The sequence below is a fragment of the Lactuca saligna genome, chromosome 2, assembly GCF_052625555.1.
Source record: "Lactuca saligna cultivar CGN05327 chromosome 2, ASM5262555v1, whole genome shotgun sequence".
Lineage (NCBI taxonomy): Eukaryota > Viridiplantae > Streptophyta > Magnoliopsida > Asterales > Asteraceae > Lactuca > Lactuca saligna.
Window position 1 is genome coordinate 155479167 of NC_136418.1, and position 20087 is coordinate 155499253.

General features: G+C 36.6%; 2 protein-coding genes across 2 annotated transcripts; one reads left to right on the forward strand and one right to left on the reverse strand.

Moving 5' to 3' along the window:
- Positions 1-9465: 9465 nt before the first annotated feature.
- LOC145029245 (uncharacterized) lies at positions 9466-10754 on the reverse strand. Its single transcript, XM_078977842.1, has 2 exons — positions 10277-10754; positions 9466-9956 (listed from the first exon to the last, which is right to left on the reverse strand). Exons 1-2 carry the CDS (start codon positions 10628-10630, stop codon positions 9795-9797), a joined length of 516 nt encoding a protein of 171 aa, XP_078833968.1. The 5' UTR covers positions 10631-10754; the 3' UTR covers positions 9466-9794.
- Positions 10755-16008: 5254 nt separating this feature from the next.
- On the forward strand, positions 16009-17557 carry LOC145032257 (uncharacterized). The gene is made up of 5 exons (XM_078981008.1): positions 16009-16394; positions 16516-16613; positions 16732-17064; positions 17164-17218; positions 17318-17557. Exons 1-5 carry the CDS (start codon positions 16126-16128, stop codon positions 17394-17396), a joined length of 834 nt encoding a protein of 277 aa, XP_078837134.1. The 5' UTR covers positions 16009-16125; the 3' UTR covers positions 17397-17557.
- Positions 17558-20087: the final 2530 nt, after the last annotated feature.

The window sequence follows — 20087 nt, forward strand, 5'->3', positions numbered from 1 at the left end:
AGCAGAGGATCCGTACTCGATTCAAGAGGGGCCGAGACAAAACCGGGTAACTTGCAGTGCGTGTGAGGTCCCTCAGAGGTGATATGTATTTTGATGATTGCCATGGCATGTTTTTAGTATGACGACATTACAAGATGGATCAGTGGATGGAGCAGGTGTCAGAGAGGGGTCAGGCTTGGGTTCAGGGATCGAGCAACTCGAGGAGCGGATGAGAGAGTTTGTATCCGCTGAGATTACACGCAGTATTCTTGACCAGACTCATGTGATCTTTGGCACGGTCAATGGGAGCATCATGGAGATTTTGGATGAAAGGATTGGAGCCTATCGCACAGAGCTGATGGCTATGTTGGGAGCGCTTACTTTGACTTTCCAGGAGTTCAGGGCTTGTGGAGCTCCAGATTATCATGGGGCTAGGGACCCCATTGCTAGTGGCAGATGGTTGGCTAATGTAGCCAACGCTTTTCGTTCTATCCGGTGTCCCGAGGGGGACAAGGTTCGACTCGCCTCCTGTCTTCTGAAGGATAGGGCACGAGATTGGTGGGAGGAGGTTGGTCATGCTATCGGGGATGATGCCACGTTGGATACAATGACATGGAGTTATTTCTCAGCTAAGTTCAATGCCGAGTTTGCACTGATTATTGAGGTGCAACAGTTAGCCTGGGAGTTCTAATATCTACAGCAGACGACCGAGACGGTAGCGGAGATCACCACCAAGTTCAGGGAGAGGGCTCTTCTTGTTCCGCAATATGTCGCTGATGAGGAGATGAAGAAGGCTCGATATCATGATGTGCTGAGCGACGACATCAGAGAGTTTGTGAGTCAGTCCAGCTGCAAGACACTGGAGGATATGATTGCTCGGGCCAGGGAAAGGGAGATCGATTTGGAACATCTTGGGAAGAGGAAGCCGGAAGAGGTTCAGGTATATACAGGATCGGGCAAGAGGCCCAATACATCAGGCTCTAGATCGAGAAATCCTCAGGACCGGGGCCGCTGTGGCAAGTGCAGCAGGACGCATGAGGGTGCGTGTATGAGTGGCAGCGGTGGTGATTCTGGTTGCTTCAAGTGCGGTCGGATTGGTCATTTTAGCAGAGATTGTACTGTTACCACTACCCAAGGATCAGACATGTTATGTTTCCATTGCAGTCAAAGGGGCCACAAGAAGGCCTAATGTCTGAGTTTGCATTCAGCAGGATAGGTGATAGTACCTGCCCCTGCAACCATGAGGATCACCGACGGTCGTCAAGGCCGGGCAGAGACGCCTGCAGCAAGGAGCAGGGCATATCAGATGGTTTCAGATGAGGTGTGAGTAGTTCGATGTGTCAGGTACATATTTTCATTCATTTCTCTATTAACTTATGAAATGGTCTTATTGTTATGGTTCTGCATCGGCATTGATAATGATACTTTAGAATTTTGTGGCCTGTTGGTGATTGATTTATATGCCATCTGCATACCTTGGATGTTAGAATGAAAGTTAGAGGTCATCTCCTTTAGACTCGGCGAGTCACATAGGTGTACTCGGCGAGTTTTATGAACATGAGCATGGAATCGATGAGTTGAAGAACAACTCGGCAAGTTTGCTGAACATTGCCTTGGACTCGGAGAGTCTGTTCTTGGAATCGGCGAGTCTGGTCACGAACCCCAACCTTTTCTGGTTAAGACGCAGATTAGTGAGTTGAGTGGTGACTTAGTGAGTTGGACAGGATGGGACTCAGAGATCTTTGAACTCGGCGAGTTGAGTCGTATTTTGAGAGTTTCTGAGTTTAAGAACTCGGCGAGTCTACGAGTTGACTCGGCGAGTCGAGTCAACTGGAAAGTTGACTTTGACCAGGACTTTGACTTTGACCATAGTTGACTTAGTTTGACTTCTAGAGTTCAGTTTGGAGCTAAGTGTTATATTGATATTAGTAGCTCGAGGAATTAGAGGAGCAGCGGTTCGGAGAGTTGTCAGACAGCAGCCAGAGGGTTATCAGCAAAGTTCTGCAGTGCAGGTGAGTTTCCGTTTGTGTGAATGGGTCTACGGCCATAATGTCGGCCCATGTAGTTAGGATTGAGAAGACTTGGGGGTTATCCATAGGCACAATATGCTAGTATGACATTTGAGACTAAGGTCCAATGTTAGCGGGCGGGTGCCCAAGGAATAGTTTGTATGATAGTTATATTTGTTGTCTGTGTGATACAAGTATGTGCCTGGTAGGGAGGTGAGTGTGGGCGAGGTCCCGTATCTAACCAATGGCAGAGTGTGGACGGTGTTCCATACCTCATTAGCAGTAGAGCAGGGCGAGGCCCAAGTAAGGAAAAGAGTGAGTGTGGGCTGGGCCTGCATCTCACTGTCAGTAGGAGCGTGGACAGGGTTCCATGATTCAACAGTAGCAGGGTAGGGGCGAGGCCCAAGATAGGCAAGGCCTTAGTACAGTAATCCAGTAGAATATGTTAGTTATGTGTTGTGATATGATTGTATGCTAGTATATGTTAGCAGGCAGGGCCTGGAGATAGGCGGGGCCTAAGGAAAATAGATCTGTACGCCGAGAGGGGCTCGAAGCCAGGTGGAGCCTAGTGGCGGACAGGGTCCGATAGCAGGCGAGGCCCAATGTAGCGGGTGGCAGCCCAGTATGTGGTTATGTAATCAGTGTTATGTATGGCATTTCTGGATCAGTAGATGTGTATGGTATGCGGTAGGTTGGGGAACTCACTAAGTTCATGCTTACGGTTTTCAGTTTTGGTTTCAGGTATTCAGTTTTCAGAAGAGGAGCTCGGGAGGGTTGCAGTGCACACACCATGACAAGTTAGCCTATGATGTTACTCTATGAATTAAACAATTGTTTTTGAAATGAAACTATGATTTGTCATATAAACCCTTTTGTATGTTTGAATGACTTAACGCTTTGAATCAGTATTGTTTTTTTAAAAGGAATTTTTGGACTCGAAATTTGGGATGTTACAAGTTGGTATCAAAGCCTTGGTTTGAGGGATTCAGGCACACTCTCGGGTGTGTTTGAACTCAAACTGAGGAAGTGGTATAAAGTTTTTCCAAAAGAAAAACCATATTTATAAAAGGATTTTGAGGAAAGAAAAGGGTTTTAGAAAAAGCAAAAGGAATTTTGAAAAGAGAAAAGGGTGTGGTGCATGCAATATGCCGAGCTCCAGTAAGTTCTCCCAAATTACCCATACAAGTTTATGTTAATATATGATTATGTGATCAACATGCTAGATTTAGGGCTAAGGATCTAGGAGGATGCCTTATGTGCCTCTTATATGCGCTTATTGAGCTATATGCTAGCATTGGTTTGAAAATGGTAGGATAGCCTGTTTAGGTTATACCTGATTATGTGAGCTTATATTGAATGCTAGTACAAATTCTTGTATTTTGATAGAACTGCTTAATTATGTTCTGGTTAGATTTCCATTTGGTCTGAATGTTGCTTGGTTTGTGCTTCGTGGGATTCTGAGTGATGGGAGTTAGCTATTAGATGAATACGTTAAGTCACATGCGATCAGGGTTGAATAATTTCAGAGTTCTGGATTTGACCCTACTACGCCGCTCTCGTTTGAGTCTAACCGTTGTAGGGACGAGTCCTTTACTTGAAGAATTATCTAAGCTTCGTCACATGTGATGGTATTCAGGTAATGGTTGATTGGCATTACGAGGAAACCTTCAGCAGCTGAGGACTGGTTGGGTCAGAGGTTTCCCTAGGATAGGCCTAGGGTGAGTTTACTGATGGGAGAAATGGTAGTCGTGCAAGGGACTTGGTGGAGTCGAGGAAACTGTTGAGGAAATTACGGATAGATGTGGAAGGTAGTATGGGCTCGTACTACTGAAAGCAGAGGATCAGTACTCGATTCAAGAGGGGCCGAGACAAAACCGAGGAACTTGCAGTGCGTGTGAGGTCCCTCAGAGGTGATATGTATTTTGATGATTGTCATGGCATGTTTTCAGTATGATGACATCACAAGATGGACCAGTGGATGGAGCAGGTGTCAGAGAGGGGTCAGGCTCGGGTTCAGGGATCGAGCAGGTCGAGGAGCGGATGAGAGAGTTTGTATCAGCTGAGATTACGTGTTGTATTCTTGACTAGAATCCTGTGATCTTTGGCACGGTCAAGGAGGGCATCCTGGATATTTTGGATGAAAGGATTGGAGCCTTTCGCACAGAGCTAATGGCTATGTTGGGAGTGCGTACTTTGACTTTCCGGGAGTTTAGGGCTTGTGGAGCTCAAGATTATCATGGGGCTAGGGACCCCATTGCTAGTGGCAGATGGTTGGCTGATGTCGCCAATGCTTTTCATTATAGCCGGTGTCCCGAGGGGGACAAGGTTCGACTTGCCTCTTGTCTTCTGAAGGACAGGGCACGAGATTGGTGGTAGGAGGTTGGTCATGCTATCGGGGATGATGCCACGTTGGACGCGATGACATGGAGTGAATCTCAGCTAGGTTCAAGGTCGAGTTTGCACCAATTATTGAGGTGCAACAGTTAGACTGGGAGTTCCAGGATCTACAGTAGACGACCAAGACAGTGACGGAGATCACCGCCAAGTTCAGGGAGAGGGCTCTTCTTGTTCCGCATTATGTTGCGGATGAGGAGATGAAGAAGGCTCGATATCACGATGTGCTGAGAGACGACATCAGAGTGTTTGTGAGTCAGTCCAGCTGCAAGACGCTGGAGGATATGATTACTCGGGCCAAGGAAATAGAGATCGATCTGGAACACCTCGGGAAGAGGAAGCCGGAGGAGGTTCAGGTATCTACAGGATCGGGCAAGTGGCCCAAGACATTAGACTCTAGATCGAGAGGTCCTCAGGACCGGGGCCGCTGTGGCAAGTGCAGCAGGACGCACGAGGGTGCGTCCATTCGACGCTCATAGGTACGCTAAGCGTTCCCATACTTACGCCCAGCGTACCCACTTTCCACCCATTTCTTAATAAGGACCAAATTTTCCATATCTTCCAAACTAGCATAACTTCTTTGTTACAAGTCCGATTCCAGCGATTCTTACTTACACGGAAAGGTGACGAGAAGCTCTACACTTCAATAAACTTGTCACAGACTCAAGGCACTACGAACCAAAGCTCAGAACTCATATATGATTAAACAGGATGTTACAGGGTTGGCTGAAAATTCTAGGGAGGCCCTAAGAATTTTCATTCAAGGCCTTGAGGATCAGGAGTCCATGGGCTGCTTAGGCCTTAAGTTGGAAATTAGGGTTTCCACCAGCAAACCCTAGCTTTGGCTCTAAGCAACCAACAACTGTATAAAGAGCCCCAACCCCTTGATATTTTGGTGATATGCTTCCAAAAACTCTAGAAGAGCCGAATTCTAGTGCTTCCTCCTCCTTTATCCTCTCATCCTCTTGCTTGGTGTGTTTGTGAGCCATTAGAGGTGTTACACTTGTGACACTTTCTCTCAAGAGTTCAAGATCTTCAAGGAAACCATTGTTATTACTACATAACAATTAAGGTATGTATCTTAACCCTATTTTAGTTAATTTCAAAAATTATACATGCCTCGTAGGGTTTTCAATTTTTGTGTTCAATGCTTGTATGTCTAATCAAAGAAACATAGATCCAACAATTAAGGTTTCATGCACACATAGGATTGTTTGCTATGCTCAAAACCCATCACATTGTATGTTTAATATGTATGGTATGAGGTATTTTGGGTAACTCACTAAGCTTCATGCTTACGGTTTTTAGTTTATGTTTCATGTACTTCCGGATCAAAGGGGAAGAGCTCGGGATGATCACATCACACACACCATGATTTATGTCTTATTTGACTCGGATGTATTTGAGATGTTTGATTGATGTACTCTGATTTTCCTTTATAGCTTTATAAACATGTTTGGTTGGTGGCTTTATTATTATGAAAACAAAATTTTTGGTTTTAAATTTTGGGACGTTACACTAAAGGTCCTTTATATAGTTGTGGTATTTTCCAGATAACACTTATTTGAATTAATTAAATATTAAGATTTAATCCAGATTCAAATCTTTTCATTATCTATTATTTGGAAACATTTTGGAAGCCTTCTAGAAGCTCCGGGTACTGTGCACCCCTAACGGAGCTCCACGATATTCCTTTTGTTCAATTATTGAACAATTAACATTCAACTCATATACATTCAAATAAATTTCAATTAATCCAAAATTAATTATAATTAATTTATTAACATGTAATGAATTATTAAACCATTTCCTTAATCTCCCAAAACTGTTTCTAGTTATTCTTGCTCTTGAGGGAAACCCAAAAAGAACTTTGTCATTATTCCCAAAATCTCAAAGGATCATCAATTAATTATGATATTGGACACATATTTCCAACATTAACCCCATACAACATTCGATTGGTTCCTAGGAAGCTAAAAGTTCTAATGTAGCACAAGATAAACGGTATGCGCGCATCAATGAACATACATTGATATGTATAATGTGGATGGAAAATATACTATTTCATGAAACATTTTCCTAATTACCGTATCTTTCTCTCGACAACACCAATCGACCTTGTGCAATGTCACAACCTGCAAAACTATATCCTTTTAGAATAAAGAGAAAGATAGAAACAAAGATGGGAGATTGGTACATATATCATTTTTTTTCTTCAAATTATCTATTGTATTAGCTGCCAAACGGATTGTAACGTCCCAAAAATACCGAGTGAAAATTTCATTTTAAATAAGTCAAAACCATTTATACATTATCCCAAAAGACGATCAGAATAAAAGTATTCTCAAAACATCAGAATAAAATCATAAACAATCATTGCAGAATAAATCTTCAGGGGATGCAGCTTGATCAAGTCGTGCTCTTTTTTTTTTTAACTGCAAGTACCTGAAAATGTTTAAACCACATCGTAAGCACAAAGTTTAGTGAGTTCTCCCCAAAATACTACATATCATACAAATATGCCCCCCCCCCCCTCCGTATTGGGGTATATTTCAACCCAATACATATCAATGGGCCCCTCCCTGGGGTATATTTCAACCTAATAAATATCTATAGGCCCCGCCCTAGGGTATATTTCAACCCAATACATATCGATGAGCCCTGTCTTGAGGTATATTTCAACCCAATACATATCGATGGCCCTCGTCATGGGGTATATTTCAACCCAAACATACAATATTGGGCCCAACCCTGGGTATATTTCAACCCAATCAATCATGCAAGAGTCACAAAGACAACTAGCACTCTACATAACATAATCCAGTAGGCCGACATTGGTGCCTTAGACCCACAAGTACCATGAGAAGACTCATATGAACTACTTAACAGAAGACCAACAACCACCTCAGCATCAGAATAGCCAACCCAAACTCCCTAAAAACCAAACTGAGACCAATCCTTAGTCAAATACTCGATTCTACCCAAGTTTGACCAAAAGTCAAATTGGTCAAAAAGTCAATGGCCAGCTTAGTCAAAGTCAACATCACGCCATGACCATTCCTGGTCACGTCATGAGAATGCAACGACAAAAAAATCGCGATTATAGACATCGTCACGTCGTGACACATCCTATGTCACATCGTGACTTCTGGTTAGAGGGTCAAAATCTTCATTAAGTGCTTAATCTCTTCAGAACAAGGCCCATAACCTCAGATCTAGATCCTAAATAGCTTTATAATGGATAAAGTTTCCAACTTTATCCATTAGGATGGTCCAAACAACCAATATCTAGTCTTTAAGTCTCAAAGGGACCAAGAATGCATCTTTTTCAGCTAAATCCATTAAGTCCAAGACTCCAACCTTCAGCTAAATCCATTAAGTCCAAGACTCCAACTTTATCCACAATAATGTCTCAAGCTTTCAAGATCTAAACTTTAATACACCAAAATGGCCTAAATGACCAAAATAACTTGCATGCTTAAAGGGACGACAAAAGATCAGAATTTTCCTAGTCCATGAGGTCCAAGAAAACATTCTAAACTGATCGAAAGGTGTTGGAGTCTAGATTTGAAACATACAATGTTCTTGGGACCTTGGAAAGTAATAAAGTTGCAAACTTTATTCCTAACTCTCATTCAAAACTCATTTAATGAACTAAAACACCAAATACACTTAGATCCAAAGATGAAATGCAATAAAGCTTGAAACTTTATAGCTTACAAAGGTCTAAAAGGTAGATGAAAGTTGAGATATTTAATTTCCAAGCTTTAAGGATCAATCTTGCATGAAATCATTGCTCCAAAAACTCCAAAAAAAGGATGAGAGAGGAAAGGGGAGTCTCAAATCTTGAAAATGAAGGCTAGAGTTCTCCCAAGATGATCGAGATATGATGGAGCCTAAGAAAATACCCTAAAACATGAATACTTATCTTTAAATACCTTGAAAACCCTAAAATTTTCAAGGACTTTGGGTTGCATAGTTCTCATGTCGTAAGAATATATTCTCACCTCGTGAAAATTACTTCTCACCTCGTGAGAACGAGTTTTCACCCAATTTCACTACAACGTCAAACAATCATAACTTTTTTGTTTCAACTCTATTTTCGATGTTCTTTATATGCACGAAAAGATATTTATGAACCCCACAACCCTATCTAATTACTTTTGACTTAAAACACATCAAAATAAAATCCTTAATTCATAAAAGAAGTCTGAAACATCACTTTTCCTATTTTACCCTTTGGCTCCAAGACACAAACCAAGACTTTAATCACTTATTTTACATTGTCATCATCCAATAAGGTCTAAACCTCATTTCCTTGAAGCCCAAGGCTTTTACTTGATTCATTTATTGTCCACAATCCCGGAATAAAAAACTTCTCGAAACAGAATGTTACACAGATTGCTATTGATTAAAGAAAAAGAAATCCAACTAATGTTGTAATTATTTGTATTTAATTAATTTCTTTACATTTTAAGTGACTACGTTTTATGACAAGGTCAATATAGAGGATACATAGCACCACAAAGCATATATTGAGTTGGCTAACGTTTATTGGTTTGCCTTATGCCATATCAAGGTTTCTTGCGAGTTCACGTTCATACTTTTGTAGTATTTGTGGATTTTTTGGTTAAAGTTTGAAAATTGGTTTCATATGTTACCTCAAAATATGATCACTTTAGTGCAGTAGGCATAAATCCTAATATCAAACCTCATTTCTCTTATTTTAAAACTCATAGGATTGTCCTTACAAGAGCCAAACGGTTGAGGTGCATAATTCTATACATAAGATCTAATGTTCAAACCCAACACATGCAAAATATTGTTAGTGTTATTTGACTAACCTCCCACATGGACCGGGCCACTGCTAGTGTTCGGTGATTAAAAAAACCATGTGGGCCCTGAGACGGGTTTACAGGGGCATTTGAGATACTGCGATTTACCATTTTTTTTTAAACTCATAGGATCACATGCCTACTCGTAATAATACTCATTATAATGATACCATCGTCTTCTTGAGAGCAGGGGAATAATAAACATTTCCAAATGATAGCCACTGTAAACCAAGAAAATAGACCTTCCAAAACCCCAAAACCTGATGCATCTGAAACAATATCTAATTCGACATTTGTACAATATCTCAAATACATTCAAACGCTTGTACAAGAACAACCAATAGTCCTAACCTAGCTTCTTACATCTAATCAGCCCAATATTTGCTCAAGGATGGTTGATATATTGGACATTTGAAGAATCTATCAATCACCAGTAAACAAAAATAAATTACAGAAATGATTCTTGGTTAAGAGAGGTTTACCCACTTTTTACACTATGATCAAGGGTTTCTTCTATGTAAATGAATCCGAAACCTTTCTTCTAGCTTAAAGTTAGACTACAGCTACGGAGGAAACCTCATTCTTCCAATAGTGATGTAACTAGCTCTCCTGGTGATGGATCCCAGATTGGTAAATCAAAAAACGGTTGCTTCAACCGTTGTTCTTCAGCATTGCAGAGGGCTTCAGCAACATCACATAGTCTTGAAACCTCACGGATAGTGGCTTCCTGAGCTTCAACCTACAAAATTATTAAATTCCCCTCAAATTATATCCAAAACCCTCAAGAAATAGATTGAATCTCTAATTCAGTGCCCTAAGAATTAAGAAATTCCCAAAAAGCGCTAAAATCTTGAGGCTGGATGTTAAAGTGAGAACTTCTCAACTTAGAATTGAAATGAACTTTTGAATGTTGATGAAAATTTTGACAACTAGGGCTAGAAATAGAAGATTATTGGTGGAAATTGGGCAAGAAAATCCGTTGTAGTTTTGAATTCTACAGGTAACGACATCAACAATCCAACATCCAAATACGGTAATTATCGAAGGGTGGGTCAATACCTGAGCAAGGAGTGTGTCGGTAAGATCCTGGAAAGGAGAATCTGACGAATTTTCCGGCAAAACGGAGACCGTCTGATCTGACAGTACCGTGGGCGATGGTTGATTTTGCATGCGGTCTTGCAATGCTTTCAAGGTGTTCGACAAATGTTCCCAATGGTGGATCTCTTGCTGATACTTGGTTTTGAGCTTTAATAGCACCTTCTTCTTTCTTTCTGTGCGTGCTTTCGCTTCAGCTGCAGGATCCGGAGGCTGAGCAGTCGATGCGCTGGTGGAATCAAGACGGGGGCGTTTGAGACGCTTGTAGACGAAACCATCGTCGTTGACAAGCTCCCAATCTTCTTCGTTTATTTCCATGGAAGAGAGGGAAATTCAGAATTTTTAACCGGCAGAGGGTTTTATTAATGACTGCTGGAGCTTTGGATTTTGGAGACTCCGGCAATTTGTTGTTTATTCTTAAATGCAAGAACACATTATCAAAGACGTCAATTGGCATAAACCTTCATTTTTTCATATTTTGGGTTTTAGGCTTGTAATAATAAATATTTTCCATGGTTTGCACGGAATTATTGTTGATACTTTTAGTGCGACTGTTATTTAGTGTACTTAGAATTAAACGAACGATAATGATTTAATAAGGTAACAGATTTTCGAATTTTTTCACATTTAATCACTAAACTTTTTTTCGTTATCTATTTGTCATTGAATTATTGAAATTGTTCACATTGTTACCGGTCATAAGGGTAAAATGTGAACAGTTTCAATAATTTAGTGACAAATAGATAACGAAAAAAAGTTATTAACTAAATATGAACAAAATCGAAAATTTGTTTCCCTCTAAAACGTTCAATGATTAAATGTAAACAAACTTCCTCTTGTATTATGTTTTAGCAAATTATTTATTTTTGTTAAATTGTAGCAACATTTGTTGATGAAGAAAAAAAACAAAACCCTGAAAATATATTTAAAAAAAAAAACAAAAAACCGAAACCGAAATAAAAAACCAATGGTTTAACATTTTCCAAAATAAAAAATCAAAATTTCCAATCTGATTTTGGTTTTACAAAAAAATGAACCATTCTCACTGATGTGAATTATGATCATTGGTTTGGCATGCGAAATTTGTGACATCCCATGAATACGTAGTTACAACATCGTCTGAACTCGTAATTTATAGTAAGGGGTTAGAGTATCATCGCATGAATACGTAGTTACAACATCACTTGAACTCGTAATTCATCACCTACAGGTTATGGGCATGTTGGTGTTTCCACTGGGTTGTCTAGAATAGTCTGTGGTTGTCATCTATACTCTGGTAGATGACTACATCGCCACATTATCGGTTAAGGTTATGGTATCTCCTTTCATCCTACATCACCTATTCATCATCATCTATTTACCTAATTATCATTACATTTCTATCATCACCTATCTCTCATCATTTTATTTCATCACACACCAACTATTTCATCTACCCATGTTTCATCCGCAACACATTTGTAGATATAAAATAAATATACCGTTTAAATCTTTTAAAACAAGTATAAAATCGTTCATCCAGCATAGACATCAAGTATTCAAATAATATGCATACATAGCACGTAATTTATATAAAATACTTCATATCTATGTGTAAGATGAAATTAACTATATATACCATAAAAATCCCATAAATGCTTCCTAACTTCAAACCGAAAGGTTTACTTTACTAAAGCTTCATATTCTCGGCTCTCTGGACCTAGAAGGGTCCAAATTCCTAACTTCAAACCCCCAAGGTTTACTCTACTAAAGCTTCATATTCTCAGCTCTCTGGACCTAGAAGGGTCCAGATCTATAACACAAACTTGCAAGAGGGGTTTGAGGCATTCAAAACCCCAAAGATGAAGTGATTCAAGCCCTAACCCCAAAATGGAATCTACACAATAGGGAAGGAAAGGGGTTTATTTTTGTACCTCAGAATGAAGCTCCTTGCTTGAATAACTCAGAACAATAACCTTCCTTGGTCCCTTTTGCTGGAACTCTTCTCCTTTCTTGCAAAATCACACCAAAAAGCTCAAGATAACTCTTCCTCTCACTCTACACACTCAAGCTTGTAAGGGTTCTCACTTACGGGAAAGGTAGTCGCAATTGAAGGACATAAGTGCCTTTAAATATGGCTCGGACCCAAAGATTTAGGGTTTCTGCCAACAGCGCGAACTCGTCGAGTCGCCTCACCGACTCGACGAGTCCATTCATTAATCCGAGTCATCAGTCGTGACCTTACTCGACAAGTTGATACGTCAACTCGTCTAGTCTCTCTTCTTAACTCAAAAGAAAATTACTTAAATTATGATACCTGGAAATCCGGATGTTACATTTTGTTTTTTTATTTCATAGATTTCTTCATCAACAAATGTTGCTACAATTAAACAAAAATAAATAATTTGCTAAAACATAATACAATAGGAAGTTTGTTCACATTTAGCCATTGAACTTTTTAGAGGGAAATGAACTTTCGATTTTGTTCACATTTAGTCACTAAACTTGTTTTCGTTATCTATTTACCACTAAACTATTGAAACTGTTCACATTTTACCCTTATGACCGGTAACAGCCGGTCATAAGGGTAAAATGTGAACAGTTTCAATAGTTCAATGGCAAATAGATAATGAAAAAAAGTTTAGTGACTGAATGTGAACAAAGTCAAAAGTTCGTTACCCTTTCAAGTCATTATCCCTTAAACGAATTGCCAATAAAGTTTTCAACTATGATTTAGGTTATATTTGACATACTAGTTAAAAAGCTAGATGTTAAATAAAAAGCTAGCTGATAAAAAATAATGTTTGGTAAAACTGACTGAAAAGATAGTTGAAATATATAAAATTACATAAAATGACATGTAAAAGTATGTGTTTCTATAATTAATTAAGGGTGTATTTGGAAAAATTTAAAAAAGCTCCTAAAAAGCTAGTCTAAGAGCATCTCCAACCCACTCTCATTCTCCATTTTTTCCCTCATTCTTCTCCAACTCTCTCCCATTTATTCCTCCATTTTGGAGGATATGAATACTATTACACCAAATATGGTGTTATACTATTCATTTCTCCCAAAATGGGGGTAAGCCTTGCGTTGTCGGTTTTAGTCCCTTTATTACATATTTTTACATTTCTAGTTCATTTTTACTTACTAATTATAAATTAAATATAATATTTAATACTTATAATATTTTGTTATATATTAAATTATATTAATTAACTATAAAGGTTACCCCCGCTACGCGGGGTAAAAAGCTTTCAATGTTGTTTCCGAATCGATAAATATGACATACATAGAAAGTGCAATGATGAAAAGCCCGGACTTTGCCCCGGACCGTTGTTTTCATGTTTTTATGAAAAAATGTAAAAGTTTTGACTGCAAGGATCAGAAGTGTCAAAATGGCTAAATAATTAAAGGGGTAGAAATTAGCAACTTTTTCGAAAAGGGATCAATGTTGTCAAACCATTAAAGTTTTGTGACCAAATTTTAAATATTAAAAGGTTCATAAAAAATGTAAAATTATTGATTGCAATGACAAAAAATGTCAAAATATCAAAGAATGAGGAGCAAAGTTGCCAAAAAATGACAAGTTTACTATTCCTAAGATTCACATATATATATATATATATATATATATATATATATATATATATATATATATATATATATATATATATATATTGTTTTTTGTTCATCAAATTCATATAAAACTTTAAATACATATTGAAATTTTAAAAAACGATAACGTATTTTACAAAAGCTTATAATTAAAATATATATTACAAACACGATAATATATGCTAGTAAACTTGTAGTTAACCTATATATTACAATAATAATCTAATAAAAACCAACAAGTGATAATATTATTATTTATTTATTTAAAAGTGTGTATGTGTAATATTTATATAAATACATGTATAATATTTAGTTATAAGTTTATTATAAATATAATCGTTTGTATTTAATATTAATGTAATGAAAAAAATATAGATCATATATTTGTTAAAACTAATTAATAGATGAGTGTGTATGACAATATATGTAAGTTAGAATAATGGAATATACTATGAATATACTTTTTGAGGGTAAAAATGAGGTAAAAATGAAGTATGGTTGGAGATAAAACATTATTTGCCCCATTTTTTACTCCATTTTTAAGGGAAAAATGAAGGTGGGTTGGAAATGGTTTAAGTAGCTTTTCAAAAAGTTAGCTTATAAGCTACTTTTTAGCTTACCAAACACGACAACATAAAAAACTTAAAAAATAAGCTAGCTTATCAACTGGTTGTGGCGCACCAAACACAATCTTAATATAAGTTAAAAGGCGTCATTTGCATATTTATATATAACGAGTTTGATCTTCAACACGGTTAACTTCAAATGATGTCTTGTTGTAATCAAACCAAACGATGATCATCATTGATCATATGTTCCATCGATTTCCTCCTCTCTTTTGTCTCACGTGCACCATCTCTATAATTCGACTTCTTCATTTTCTTTTTTCTTTGTATTTGATGTATCTTCAACATCGATTGCATCTGGGATCTCTGTTTTTTTTTTTTTTTTTTTTTTTGGTGCATATCGACTTCATATATGTTATCCTTTTTTTAAGCATCTTTAACATCGTCTTTATCTCTTTTGAACACAGTCGTTTGATAATGTACCAAATAGTGATTATCAATTTATAGCGATTTGCCATATATAAATTAATCAAAATTTTTTTTTTTATATTTTCTTTCAACTAATTCAGACATTTTTTATTTTCTTTGAACTTTGTTTAGTACATAATAAACTACTAAACATTTCATTAAAAAATAAAATTTGTTTTAAAAATCAAATCCAAACACCTCTTAAATCCACATAGATTATGCAGCTAATGTCCTAATTCACTTAAATTTACCCTATTAAAAACTATGACTTTAACCAAAAACATAAAATATACTAATTTCAATTTTAAACCTACCCAAAAATAATATGATTTTTTTTTAATATAGACATATAATAAACAACCATTTTTTTTTTTGTAATTTTCATTTTTCAATATCGAAATAGCATTTCTTTTATTATACATGACAAATCTTCATAAATATCAAGTTTAGTATCTAACTTTTTTTTTCCCTTCAAATATGGGCTCTAGCTCTGTAGTTTAAAAACTTTACATAAAAAATCGTTAGGGTTAATATCATCTATTTTTGTATGTTAATTCAAAACATGTGCTAAATATGTGAAAGCAAAAACGTCTTTTACAAACCAGGGGATCATTAATGAAGTTTCAAATAAATAAAGTAAAAATCTTCATGAATGGTTTATGTCGTTTCCCAGAATATCAAGTTTAGTCTCTATTTTTGTCCATGTGATTTCAATTTCTAACTCATATGAAATGTCTTCTTTAACCTTTTTCTTTTCTTTTACATTTTCCTTTATTAGAACTATTTAAAAAAGACGTACTTACCAACCTTTTTGTCACGTCGGAACCGTATAAACGCTAAATGATCGGAGTTCAGGGCATAACACCATCAGAACCTTGGTTCTGACTTAAGAGACCAAAAATACACTATTAGCCATAAAGGCTATCTATGAAAAAAGAAATTAAACCAGGACCATTTTTAACTATTATTATAATAATAATAATAATAATAATAATAATAATAACCAAAATTGATATTCTAATAAACTATAGGGACCATTTATTAAGATATGTCTTTATACATTTTTGAAAGGTGGGATAGTTGACATTCGTGTGCCCTAGAAGAGACTCTCTTCTGCAATCAAGAACGGGTAGTCCACAGGAGGACACTGTAGGAATCGAGAAGTGAGGTTTGTGAATTGATTAAATGGGGAAGAAGAAGAGTGAAACTAAACAACTGCCACACAATGAAAAACCACAGGAAGAAGCGGTCGAAGGTAAATTCCTGCTAGGCAAACCCAAATTCAAAAAGCTCGAAAACGGCAGGTACAAATGCGTGGAAACCGGCCACGAATTGCCGGCTGATGCCAGGGAGTCCTACGCACTTACCAAGCACTGCCGTCTCGGACTCATCGATTCCGCCTTGGCGCGTAATAAGCCTCCTCTCAATATGTTCAACCAAGACCCTCTTTGCCGGTATCATTACTCCCTTTTTTTGTTAAATAAAATTAGGGTTTACAGTTTTACTCAATGAACATGATTGCTACAACCCTTTCTTTAATCTTTTCTGATTACGTCATTTTTCGCTGTATGACAGTTCTAAGCTAATTTGCAAGCTAACAGGGCATACTGTGAATAAAATTGAGGAACATATATGGAAGCATATCAATGGGAAACGTTTCCTCAACATGTTAGGTTTGGTTCTGAAATGACCTTTTGCAAATTTTTCGTGGATTACCATTTATTGTTTGATTTGATTGTATCCTTAGTGTTTGTGAAATTTCGAATATTAAGTATGATCAATGTTGAACAGAAAAAGAGGAAGCCGAAGCTGGTAAAGAAGCATCAAACGATATGGTGGAAGATGAAAACAAGCAGAAACCAGAAAAGGCTTCAGATGGCATAGAAGATGGTTTGAAGAAGAAAAAGAAAAAGAAGAAGAAGAAGAAGAAAATGGAGGAGGAGGATGTTAGTAAGATCATCTCTGAAGTAAGGGATCCAGAAGAAAAAGATAGTGAATCAGAGGAAATGGAGTTCTGGATGCCTCCAGTAGGAGACCGTTGGGACTTTGATGATGGAAAAGATCGATGGGCTTCTGGTTCAGAATCAGAAAATGATCCAGAAAGTGATGATGCAAACGAAGCAGGTATATTAATATAACATAATTCTTTATTTTTCAAGATTTGGATTAAGATAATGTATCAGTATAACCAAATGTAACTTTGCCTAAATTATGTTTGAGTAGTTGAACATGTTTCAAATGCTAAAGAGAGCAACGAGACACATGAGCTTTCTAATAGGTATTATGTTTGCTTCCTTTTGACTGTTTTGGTAGGATTTGAAGTTTGACCTTTCTTTCTTTCTTTCTGACATGAGAAGTGTGATTTCATTATGTTTAGGACAAAGAGAATGTCGATTGAAATTGGAGCAAGTGATATTGCTTCAAGTAAGAAGAAGAAAAAGATCCAATCCACATGATGATTTAGCCCCCTGGTAATCCGTATGAGTTAATCTTGAAGTTGCAGTTTTGTGTTGTTTGTTTAAGTTTTTGAACCTTTAATTATTGTTTTCCTTAATGAATTTGTTTGTAAGCATATGGTCAATATGTTATATGAGGAAATGCACAAGTTTTTGGTACTCTTTGGTGAACTAAGAAATTTTGCTAATGATGATTTTATTTTTATGATTATACATTAGGTTTGAAGTTTGCATTTTCCTTGTATAAGAAATAGAATCGAATCTTTGGAGCCCTCTCATAGGCTTTTGAACACATCCAAGAAATTTAGTATGTTTTGTGGTTATGCAGTCCAAATTCTAGATATAAAGTTAACCTCAAGATTAAAAAAAAGGCCCAGCGTAGGTATTAAATAAAATGTTTTCATAAAAGAAAGATTTTTTTAAACAATAGCATAATATTTCAACTTTAGTTATTTATAACTGTCTTTATGACTAAATAATTGTTTTTATTTAGTTTTAAACGAAAAGGTAAAATGGCAATTTTTTTTTGTTAGGATGATCAATTTAAGTCCAAAATAGAAATAGCTTTTTTCTATGCATCGTTTGCTTGAGACAGACATCATTTATCTTTATATCACTTTAGCCATACAAAGATGAAAGTGTAACGTAGGGGTGCAAACGAAACGAGACGAGCCGAGCTCGAGCCTGGTTAGGCTCGGCTCGGGCACGTTTAAGTTATACGAGGCTCGAGCTCGAGCTCGGCTCGATTCGAGCAATCTTTTACTGAGCTCGGCTCGAGCTTGTAAAGAATTATACAAGCTCGGCTCGGGCTCGAGCTCGACTCGTTTTTCGTTTGATGTGCCTAAATAAGCTTAAGCTCGGTTCAAACTCATTAAAAAGCTCGTTTACTAACACTCAAAATCCATAATTTCCCAAATATGTTTTTATTTTAATATAATAAAATAATAATAAATTATATTATATAAAGGTTCGTTTAGGCTCGCGAGCCTAATCAAGCTTAGTGATATAGGCTCGAGCTCGAGCTCTTTTAATAAATGAGCCTAATGAGAATATATGGATATCATTGCAAAATAAAAAATAAAATAAAATTTGGGTGATGGTGTAGAGTTAGAGATGCAGATATACCGGTTTTAGTTTTTTGAAAAAAATGTTTTTTTCTAGATCGATTTCGGTTATTGCTCGATTTGTTTTTTTTTTTTTTGGTTCTTTGTGGAAGTGAAATCGCGTTAAATGAGATTAGTTAGTAATTTGTAAAATGGACTAAAAGAGATGGACCATTTTTGTGTGATGATTAAATAGGATTGTTCATTTGTTTGTAGAACAATTAATTAGTTTGCCAAATCATAAATAAGTTGGACAAGTTGGAGTAATATGTTGACCAATGTATTTATAACTGCACCCGTGGTGATGTTGTTGAGACTAAAAATAGCAAACTCTACTGCCCTTCCTATAACAGGTGAAAGTTTAAAGTGTTGTTTGTTTTGGATATGGTTAAATGTTTTGTTTTCATGTTTGTGGAAGAAGACATACATTTAAAAAATGTCTACCCGCCAAAAGGAAAAAGTACTCAAAAAGTACTTTTGTAGACCTAAATCTCATCCAAAATATAATTGATCGACCATTTTGAGAATAAAGAGAAAGCAGTCAATATATTAAGAGTACATGTTGACATGAATTCTAGAATGGGATTTGTGGAGAATTATACATCATTATTGATCCTTGTATTTTGTTTGAAGTGCAAAAAGATTCAATAAAATAAAAACAGCCGATGGGAAACTAGACAAATATAGAGTTTAAAGTACAACATGAAAACAGGAAATATATAGACAACTCAAAGTTAGCACAAAGACAAGGAATAAAACAACACCAATTTCGTTTGAACCAAATACAACCCATGAAGAGAGTGATGAAAGAGTGACACTAGCTTTGCAAACACCAAGTAGCAACCCACGACCTAAAAAAGGCATTCAAAAAACGCATGAAGAGAATGACACTGGAATTCCAGAATTGCTAGACAACTTCGTTTCGATGTAGAAAATAGCAATCAAATTTGAGCTTAGGACTCCATGATAAAATACCACCCCATCATATAGCCTTATATGATGTATGGATAATGTTACGATTCTCGAGTGATTTAGTGTGTTCATCCAATATTACTTTGGTGATTATGTATTGGTGAGCTTTCCAAGAGCTTGAGACAATTTAGTGTGACAACTATTTTGCAAGATCTCAAGAAACGATTATGTTGATTTATTAATCGATATCTGGATGAATATATATTCTTTTTCTGAGTATATGTCTGTTATGTTAGGAATAATATGCAAAGAACAAAATTAAATTGTACTATTGAAGAGCATTATTAATATATATATATATATATATATATATATATATATATATATATATATATATATATGAGTAAATTACATGAATGGTCCCTATGGTTTGGGGTAATTTGCGCGTTTGGTTCCTAACTTATTTTTTTAACTCGGAAGGTCCCTACTGATTGTTTTTATTACGTGTTTGGTCCCTATTGTTTGTTTTTGTTACGTGTTTGGTCCTGTCATACCTAAAAATATTATTATTGAAATAGGAAAAAATGATGCGGTACGTAAGGTAAGGTGAGAAGGGTGAGATTAAAGGTGTGTTTATTTAAATAAATTAAAAAATAAAGGGAAAAATAGACTTTTT

Excerpts from the sequence above, each read along its gene's own strand:
- LOC145029245 (XM_078977842.1), bottom strand. The coding sequence starts at position 10,630 with ATGGAAATAAACGAAGAAGATTGGGAGCTTGTCAACGACGATGGTTTC. Across the intron at positions 9,957-10,276 it reads CCGACACACTCCTTGCTCAG|GTTGAAGCTCAGGAAGCCAC; the intron begins GTATTGACCCAC and ends ATAATTTTGTAG.
- LOC145032257 (XM_078981008.1), top strand. The coding sequence starts at position 16,126 with ATGGGGAAGAAGAAGAGTGAAACTAAACAACTGCCACACAATGAAAAA. Across the intron at positions 16,614-16,731 it reads ACGTTTCCTCAACATGTTAG|AAAAAGAGGAAGCCGAAGCT; the intron begins GTTTGGTTCTGA and ends AATGTTGAACAG. Across the intron at positions 17,219-17,317 it reads ACACATGAGCTTTCTAATAG|GACAAAGAGAATGTCGATTG; the intron begins GTATTATGTTTG and ends CATTATGTTTAG.